Here is a 10,407-nt window from a genome sequence, read left to right on the forward strand (position 1 = left end):
ACATTAATATCATCACAATGTATAAAAATTTATTTTCCATGTGGTTTTTTATTAATGAATATATATTCTTATCATTTTTATGTTGATCTTTGTGAAGGCAGCGTTAAAATGAATCCATTGTCTAATGAACGTGTTTAGATATTTTTCGTGTGACTTCTATGTAGCCATTGTCAAAGCGAAGCATGCGTGTAGGGATTCAAACTGAGCGGCCGAGGCTACAAAACCCTTTCTCCGTCTGATAAATGTACACATTTACAGATTAAAGAAGATCTCATTTGAGAATTTAAAAGGTTAAAGTTTCCTCTCGCTGCACTTTGTCCAACTTACAGCAAAAATAAAAAGAGCAGAGCACAAAGAAAAGCCCTTACCAAGCTTTTATAGACTTTAATCTGGTCTCTTTACTGTGACCAACATCCTTTCTTCAGTTTGTTTGTCTAGCAGAAAAATGTGGACCATTCACCACCCTGTACTAAAGGTAAATATATATTACAGTCTATAAAAAGAACTCCAAACTCAAATGACTTGATAAGATACTGATTTAAATCCTATAATCCAGAAAATGGCATAAATTAAGAAGCTAGTCAATAAATGATGTGTAGGTGAATAAAGGGGAGCGAGGAGCGTCTGTATACGGTGAGTAGAACGTTTACAGCTCAGATAAACACCAGTAAGAAGAAACTATAGAGCCAAAAGAGCAACATTAAAGGGCTGAAGAGACAGATCAAAGGACAATGGACATGGTCCCTCCTACACTGCAGGACAGAAAAACTATGTTTTCATATCAAAATCCTTTGACTTCATCTGCACACGTGCTTTCACATTAGAAGTGATGGCAGGAAGCCTTGTGTCTTCATCACCCCTTCCTCATCTGCATAATGCACTGGAATGGAGGGGGGGGGGGCAGACGACGTAGGGCGTGGTCAGGTCAGCAGCGCGGTCGGCGGGTGAAACTCAGTTCACATTACCATGCAGACGGTGAATGACAATGGAGGCTCCATCTGTTCCCGTCAGACGTTACAAATGTGGTGTCGATGGTGGAGAAAACAGCAGCGTTGCATCAGAACATAAAAACTATCCGCCTCGCTCTCACTCCCAGGTTAGGGAAATCACCCCCAATGGTGGATAAGTCTCGATTGTGTACAGTAGGAGTTCAAAGCCCAAACTTTCTTTGGAATCACGTGTCAAACTCAAACTCGGTCAGACGTAACTTTAAATAGATAAATAAAATAAATAAGTTTAAAATAAGGTAAAGGAAGTGATTTTACTAAGAAATCCAAAATAATTAGTTGGATTCAAATATTTAAAGGAATCCTGTAACCTGAATAAATTATAATACAGATTTTAAAAAATGATTAAATTAAAATGAATCCTGATCAAGACTACAACAATACTCAGCTAGGCTATGATAAGCTAATGCACACGTGCCAAACTCGATGCCCGGGGGCCAAATCCGGCCATTAAAAACATCCAAATTGGCAAGCTGAGGAAAGTAAAAAAATGACAACATAAATCGTTGTATAAATGACCAAATAAATTAGGTGTGGATATCTCAGTACGGTTGCAAAGGGGTGTAAAATATAATCTGGCAAATGTCAACGGAAACTTAAACTCAGAAATTTTGTCAAGATTCAAAGAAATAAAAACTTTTAATGGGAATTATTTATTGAAATTAACCAGAAATTGAGAGTAATTTTAAATCACTGTATCATATCCAAAAATTGGCATCCATGCAAAATGATACACTTTAAAAAAACATTTCAACAGATTTGGAAGTAGAACTTTACATATATTCAAGTGAACATAGCAGTCTTTAAATGTTTTACCATATTTTAAAATGTATTTTAACCTTTGTTAACTTTTAGCCATCATTAAATGTTATATTATAAAAGCAGGTTAATCTATAGGCGCATGCTAAGCAACAACTGAAAGAACAAACCCTGGAAGTTTGGAGGGTAGGTGCGTGAACAGAGGATGAACTATGACCTCCACTTGCCCTCTCACTGAGGACACGCCCCCCATAAAACACGCCAGCTGCCAGCTGCACCTTCCTCTAGCACATCCAACGTTATGATTATCGATCTGACTGTAATTTAACATCAGGAAGCTGTTAAATCTTCACATTCTGAACAGAAGGAAGAGAAACACGCTGAACGCAGACAATCCCACATTTAACTAAGCTCAGGAACAGACGCTGTGTTACTGCTGCAGCCTCCGGGGGACTCTTCTCTTTTTTTACATTTCACTCTTTAATCGTGTGTGCGTTTCCCCAAAGGAAGTCTCTGTTGATTCTGAAGTGAACACTTTGACTCATTGAGCTCTGTCGTCACACCATCTGCCCTGATTGGTTTGCTGCAGAGGAAGGCGGGCTCTGCTCCAGCACGACTCCATCAAACACAAGCTGGAAAACCCAGAAATTCCTGGTGCGTCGCTGTTGAAACACAGTGCGTGGGAGGGCGCGTGAAGCATGGACGATAGAGAGGAAGATTGATAAAGGCAGAGAGGGAAGGGACACACGCGGCCCCTCAGGTACAGTGTTGGGTTTCAAACGGGCCTGTGAAAGAGAAGAAGGAGCTCCAGGTCCATCCATCAGAGCCTTAGTTAGCCTGAAGCTACAGGGAGGGGGAGGAGCAGCAGGATGCACTCCACCACTGGAGGGAGCTCTAGCTCACCATTCAGAACCAGGGTGCTCCCAGCAGGAGCCCAACACACACGCACGCACGCACGCACGCACACACGCACACACACACAGCTGATTGGCCCAGGTGCGGGGCAATAACACAAACCACACCTACAGCATATTTCCGACCAATCACACTGCAGGACAAAGCTGTGCTCAGACAGGGCAGCTGTGGCTACAACAGTAGCTTACCTCCACTGTGGGTGAAGTGAAAGGATAATTGAATCTGAAGCGCTTTGAGTGTCTATGAAAGGAGAAATATATAAAACCCAATGCATTATTATTATTATTATTATTATTACACAGACATATTTTCTTCTTTATAGTAAATACACTGTATACATGTATCTGAATAATATCCACTGTTATCCAGGAAGTTTACTATAGTATATAGTCATCTTAAAGGGATCCTCCACCATTTTTACAAATGTGGCCTAAAACCTTTGAAATCTCCTTATTAGAAGATCTATGCCTAACAAAACGCATTATTTTGCACCATATTTGTTTTATCAGCTTTTAAAAATGAGACTACTTTACCGTTTTAGAGTCTGTGCACCGCAATGTTGAAATTACGTCACTGATGACACGAATAGTGCCTTCATCCCATTGAGTTCAGTAGGAGGTGAAGCATTCAGGATCATTTAGGAGCTTTTTCGGTCAAAATGACTACTTGTGCTGCTTTGGGTTGCTCTAAAAATCAGTAAAAGTTTAAAATGTCGATGTAAACCTCTTGTTTACCAAAATTTGATAAACAAAATCCATGTGCCGAAAAAATCTGTGACCGCAATTTCAACTCTGCCGTTTCGTAGACGGCATGAAGAAGATAAAACAGGGTGATGCAAAATCTGATACATTTGTTATCTCAAAGTGGGTTTCTCTAAGAATGTGACGCAAACAGGTTTGATACAAAGATGCCAACACTGTACACACACACACACACTTACGGTCAGGAGCTCCGTCGTCTTGGTCGTCCGAGGCAACGGAAGCGCCGTCAGAGCGACCCAAACTGGAGCTGCGGTTGTCATCAGAGCCGTCTTCATCCACTGACAGAGTCACATCAAACATAAATGAATTTAAACTCATTTTAAACAGAAACGCATATCAGAACTAATGACAAAAACCAACTTTCTGAGACAATGAAGACTGAAAAATAATACTTATTTTACCAGAAAAAGAGTGTCACTATCAAAACAATTAGTTTAAACTGGCAAATAATGGGCATGACAAACTGTGAATGTGGTTAGATTGACAAAAATAAGCATAAAATATGGTGAAAAGAGGTTAAAAGTGACAATAACGAGGCAACATACTGTATGTGACATTAGGTGGAAAAGGTTTATAAGTGTTGAAAATTTCTTACAAGTGGAAAAAATGTGCAGAAAAGACATTGAAATTTAATGGAGAAGTGTCAAAAATGGAAGTATTGTTGAAAAAAGTTGCAGAAAAAGGATAAAAAATAAGCAAAAATGGGCTCAAATTGTTGAAAAATGATTCTTAGTTACTTGAAAGCATCTGGCAACCCTTTTCCAATGTCCTGACACCAAGGTTGAGAACCCCTGATATACTGTATACAGTTCAATGACTTATCACCTAAACATTGTGTCCAACAGCATTTATTTTAGTTAAAGAAGTATGTGGTTTTATTTGTGCATAGTCAGCATTTTGCTGCATGAATATAAAACTTTGATGGATTCAAGCAAATGATGGGGTATGAATTCAACATGTCAGTGATATTAAGAAGTTCTCTGGTGTTCTACTCACATCTTGGAGGGAATTCCTGTGGATTCCTGTGAAATGAGATGAAAAAGGGTTTTAGTGTTCTTTGTCATGTCAGATATTTCTCCTGTGAAACGCAGCGTTTCCTGTAAAGGAACGAGAGCACAAACCACACATCTTCAGTAGCACAGCCCGTCACTTCCTGCTTCACCGTTTTCACTTTGTCTCCCACAGTTTATCATCACACAAACGATGTTGGAACCAAGCGTGGGGACAAGGATAGCTAGCAGCTAACGCTAAAGGCCTACCTGATTCGAACCACTCTGAAGTTGTTGAGGAGGACCTGTCGGGTCTCCTCTGCGTGCTCACTGAGGTTTTCATCAGAGAGGATCTCTGAGACAAACAACTCACAGTCTGAGGACAAAGAAAGGAGACGCACTATGATAAAGGCTGAAAAAAGGAAATAAAGAGGGCAAATTAAACATTTAACACCCACAAAAAACACTCTTCACGATGCAATATTCACATTCAGAAAGAAAAGAACAGTTAGTTTCAATATTCAATCGATACATTCTGGAAAGGTTACAAATCGTTCAAAATTCCTGTTCTGAAACAGAAGAATCCAGCTGATACGTTTCTTTTTTTTTCTGTCTCAATCTATTTAAAATCCCCAACAGGGCATGAAAATGATATGGGACAATGTTACACTATTAGACACCTTTTTTTTCACCAGAAAACAGGCGATTGAATTGATTGCCACATGTGGCCCTCGGTCTAATATTGTGCAGCCCCCAAAACAAATCTCCAAAAATTGTAATTCAAGTTGTTATAAGAATATAAAGCCTAACATAATACACAAAATAACTCCCAAAACACACACATAAACAGCAAAATACACATTGAAACACACAAAAAATTCCTAAAATACACAAAATTACTCCTAAAACACAAAACGACAAAGACAAAACACAACAACCACTTAAACAAACAAAATCGCCACGAAAATACACAAAAACAGCAGCACATCGAACAGAATAAAGACACACAAACTGTAAACACAATTATACAAAAAGACAGGAAAATACAGAAAACAACAATAAAGAAAGTGACCCCAAAAAACGCAAATGTTAACAACAGAAATGCAGAAAATGACAGAAAAATGCACAAGTTACAACAAGAACACAAAGAAATAATTAAAAAAAACACACAATGACTAAAAACTGACAAAACAGCATAACCGCAAACAAAGACAAAACCCTTACCTCACTGTATTAATGCTCAGATCAATCATTATTCTAATGCTGACATAATAATGTTGATAATATGACCCTCTGATCAGATACAATCATATATTTGTGATAAAGGGCCCATCCCTGGTCTACATGTTTGATTAGCTGATTTTTGTGTTTCCAACGCGAGGCTTAACACAGTTTTCAAAGATCACAACAATCACCTGGTGCAGGCTGCTTGTTCATAAAAACTCCAAGAAACCCTAAAGAAAATCCTATTAACGTCGCATTTATTGCCTCATTATCGTCATTGCAAACATTTTCTAATGATAAAATCTAGAAATGTGTATTGTATGAATAACATACATTTTTATTTAGAAATTGGTCAATATTAACATTATTTTTTCTTACAGAACCATATGTTTGAGAAAATTAACCTCATCTTAACCTCATCTTACCAAACTATTTTGTTTAACGGGTTTGAAGTGATGAAAACATAAAACACGTTACCATCCAAAAGTCTCCTGAAGTCGTTTGGGATCATCTCTGCCATTCTTTTGTCACATTAAACTTTGCTTTTTCTGTTCCATGTACGGTCAGTGCAGGAGAAACTAGTGAAAACAACAGCCTACGTCGGAGCTGTAGTGAGACTTAACTTCCGTGCACATGCGCTGCCTGAGGGGAAGCAGACGCTCAGTGTTTCCTGTGCACGCTTTAATTTTCATTTGATGCTGATACCGTGCAAAGCATGGAATACACACTAAACACTGTTTAAGGCGTATTAAATGAACTTATTCTGCCTATACAAGCATTTGTGAATGGAAAACAAATTGTATACTAACGCTCCATTGTTCTATAGCAGTAGTTCTCAGTTACTTTGACTTTTTCGTGATTGGTTTGGATTTTTTAAGCACATTTTCGCGTTTTTTTTGATAATTTTCAAACAATTTTTAAATTACTACATTTCAAACATGGGGTCATGACCTACTTCTGACAAAAAATGCCTTTGGATTTAAGTGAGGTGGCAACTTCCACCCTCACCCTTTCATCCAACATCAGCGCCTCACCTGACAAATATGCTTCTGTAAGAATAAAGACAGAAATTCCCATGAATAAAAAAAAACACACTCCCTGAACATTTCCAGAACAGTAGCACGTCATCATAATTTATGTGCACTTAAGTCTGACGTCACAATATTTTTTTAAGCAAAACGTAGCAATAGCATTTAATCGATTTAATGTGACCTGTTGAACATTATATTAAATAAATACAGTTTATATTCCATTTGTGTACAAATTTCAAGGTTTTGTACCGACATTTACTCTAAAAGAAAAGGTTAATCTTACCATTATTGATGCGTTGGCAGTTATTTGCTATAAATGCTAACCGATCATAATCCGATAATTAAACCAATCAGGTCGTGAAAAACCCACAAATAAATCTTACCACATCCACTAAATTGATTGTTTTGCTTGGAAATAATCTGCATGTGATAAATTAACAGAAATATTTCACATACTTCAAGTATGAGGCTAGCTAATGACTAACAGTGTTGTGGTGTAAACAGTAACCGACTCAATAGGTGACTTCCAAAATCCCGCGGCCAGCCAAATTGCTATTTATTTACTTATTTTCTTTAAAATAAATAAACAAATAAATAAAGACAATAACTACATATTACGTTTTTGTGTGTGTGTGTAACTGCTTTTGTTATAGATGCTACTTTAGCTAACAACAGTCCGGTGAAGTCACAGGGTAAATAATGACAAAAAAAAGAATGGATAGCGTTTACGTAAAACATCATCGCAGGTTATTCTGGATTGTTTATCATTTCACAAACGGTCCAAAGAACCAGAAAAAGGACCGATTTTACCTTTTACCGGAGCACATTTCCCGTTACGCAACTCTTTAATTTGTGTGACGACAAATTCGATGGTTCACACACCTGTGCTGTGTTCAAAGACCGTCAGTTATTTTTATATCACGGGTAACGTAAATATAATTTACACTGTATTTACCAACATGTAAAGGCAAGTGATAACGACTGTTAACTTATATATTGTTTCTACATATTTTCATCTTACTCGTCCATCCATAAATATCATGTAGTTATACTTTGGTAATATTTTACTTTTATAATTTAAGTCGTTTGGTCGCTGTTTTTGTAAATGCTGCGTTAAAGCTGTCACAACATCATTCTTTGGTATACACTGAAAAATGGGAAATAAAAAATGTTTTGAAACAGTTTTTATTTTATTTTATGTAAATTGCCTTTTCATTGACTTATTATTTTTGTGCCACTATTATTTTTGAATTTTATTTGTCAGGTGATCTTTTCTCGTCTATTTGTGTTGTTTTCTGTCCTCTGTGGTTTGTGTTTTTTATGTGTATTTGTTGTCTTTTTTTTAGGTTTGTATTTGTGTTTGTTTTCCATATCTATGTGATTTATTTGTTTTATGGTTCTGCAGATTAACACTTTTTGGGGTCAATAAACTAATTTGTATAGTTCTTACTTTCATTGCATGATTGTTTGCCTTCACTTTTCATGTTTCTGTGCATATTTGCATAATTTACCCCGAATTATATTCTTTATTTTCTTTATGTTTGAGTTTAAATCTGATTTCTATCAGCTTAAATTCTTAGATTCTGTTTTTTCCTGTCATTTTTTCAGGCCGGTCCACTTTACTCCCAAACATGAGCAGCAGGCCGAATAACAGCAGATGATAAACCTTCTGCAATAAAAGTGTCTAGTGTTTGTAGATAGGGGGATAAATAGCAGCGAAGGTGCTGGTGGCAGTTCAGCCACCATAAACAAAAAACTCAAATGGCTGAACATTATCTCCAAAGTGAACTTGTGTGGCACAAAAAACTCTGGGCTTTGACCATTGGAAAATCTACCACTTTTGTGGCTCTTTTATTGGAGCTGAAAGGCTAATTATGAACGTCCTGACAGTGGATGAGACACAACAAGCACATCCATCACCAACTAAAGCTCGATCAGACTGCCTCACATCGACAGATGATCAATCCATCGCTGATGTTCCAATTTTAAAAGAGAAAAGACACGTTTCCACGGCTGATGGAAAACTCACAGTCAATTTTTAACAACACTGCAAATCAATCAGAATAAAGTTGTTTAAAAACTCATCTTTAACATTATTATTATTATTATTATTATTATTATTATTATTATTATCAATAATAAAAAACCTTTGGTTGAACTATGTAAAATTAATATATAAAAGAAGTAACACAAACAGTTAAAGAAAGCATATTTTAACCTATTTTCATCAACTTTTTGCCATATTTTGCTCCTTTTAATGCATTTTTGCTACATTACTCCCATTTCTGACACTTCTCCATCACATTCCAAAGCCTTTTCTGCACATTTTTTTCCACTTTCTAGACATTTTCAGCACTTATAAACCCTTTCCACTACTTTTCAACCTAATGTCTCATATGTTGACCCATTATTGTCACTTTTAACCTCTTTTCACCACATATTTCATGCTTATTTTTGCCAATTTAACCACGTTCACCATTTATCATGCTTATTATTTCCCAGTTTAAACTAATTGTTCCAATATTGACACTTTGAACCCTTTTTTACCACTTTTTCTGTCCGTTTCTGCCCACTCTAATTTGCAACTTTTAACCAAATTCTGTGGTTTGTAAAATCCCATTTCACCACCTTTAACACCCTTTTTGTCCCTTTGAACCCATTTCATTTCTGATTAAAACAAGGATTTACATCTTTAAGATGGCTATATACTATGGCCCAAATAATAGTAAATGTGTTTATCTCAGATTCATAGAATAATGAACCATTATTTTGCTGACTTTATGGATGGGTTCCAAAAATCTCTCCCCTTTATTCCCCCTTATAGATGGCCCTGTCTCCACATGACTGTTCTTCAATGTCCATGTCTGTGTTCAACTAACTTCAGCTACAGTGGGGGTCCCCGGTCTCTGGGGCCTTTATTTTGGGGGTCATGGCCTGAAAAGATTGAGAACCACTGAATTAGAACATTTATTTATTTAAACATGGGAGGATGAGGAAATGGAAACCAAAGAGAAATGTGTAAACTGAATCAGACTCTCTATGCTCCGTAACCCCAGGTTACCTCTGAGACTAGTGTGTCGAAGGCTGTTGGTTCAAATCCCCCCCCCCCACTGCATGTTGGTAGCCCATAGCTTCCATTAAGGCAGTGGATGAAAAATGTCACTGTATGGTTCAGTTTTTTGACCTCAGACTCACGTCAGTGTGACAGTATTAATAAAAGATGTTTTGGTCCATGTTTGAAACATGTGGTTGAGGGCTCTCTGCAGGACGCCATGAGGCCATGGTGAGTTTAGGCCACGTCAGGTTTGTCCCCACGTTGACCTGCTCCAACGGGCCTCCCAGCTAAAAGCCCCTGGGAAGGTGAGAGGAACTAGGGGTCCCCTCCCCTGGAATAGAGGTCCCCTCCCCCTGACAGCTCCACAGAGGGGCCGCCCCTCGCCTGCTGGGTGAGCCCATATGAAAAGGGAAGCCCTTTGTAATCCGACAGGGATTACACCGGCCGACAAAGGGCGACAAAAGCCCCGTATCAAACACCGCTGAGGGGGGGGGGGCGAGAGCTATGATCTCCCACCACCACCAACACTGAACCCCCCACCCCCCACCCCCACCCCACACCCTCTCTGTGGCATTTGGCCGCCGTCCTCCTCTCATCTCATCTCACAGATCTGCTCTTTTATCAGCACATTCCTCCACATTTACATTTAGGGAGGGACGGAGAAGA

General features: G+C 38.1%; 1 protein-coding gene across 1 annotated transcript in view; it reads right to left on the reverse strand.

Moving 5' to 3' along the window:
• The window catches only part of skap1 (src kinase associated phosphoprotein 1), a 51,146-nt gene extending 44,884 nt beyond the window's left edge, over window positions 1-6,262 (reverse strand). The window contains exons 1-4 of the mRNA XM_028477173.1: window positions 6,133-6,262; window positions 4,702-4,807; window positions 4,439-4,464; window positions 3,622-3,720 (exon numbers count right to left, since the gene is read on the reverse strand). Of these exons, the coding sequence (XP_028332974.1) occupies window positions 3,622-3,720; window positions 4,439-4,464; window positions 4,702-4,807; window positions 6,133-6,175 (274 nt within the window). The 5' untranslated portion in view covers window positions 6,176-6,262. The remainder of the gene's footprint in view (window positions 1-3,621; window positions 3,721-4,438; window positions 4,465-4,701; window positions 4,808-6,132) is intronic.
• Window positions 6,263-10,407: the final 4,145 nt, after the last annotated feature.

Source organism: Gouania willdenowi, chromosome 19 (genome assembly GCF_900634775.1).
Source record: "Gouania willdenowi chromosome 19, fGouWil2.1, whole genome shotgun sequence".
Classification (NCBI taxonomy): Eukaryota; Metazoa; Chordata; class Actinopteri; order Blenniiformes; family Gobiesocidae; genus Gouania; species Gouania willdenowi.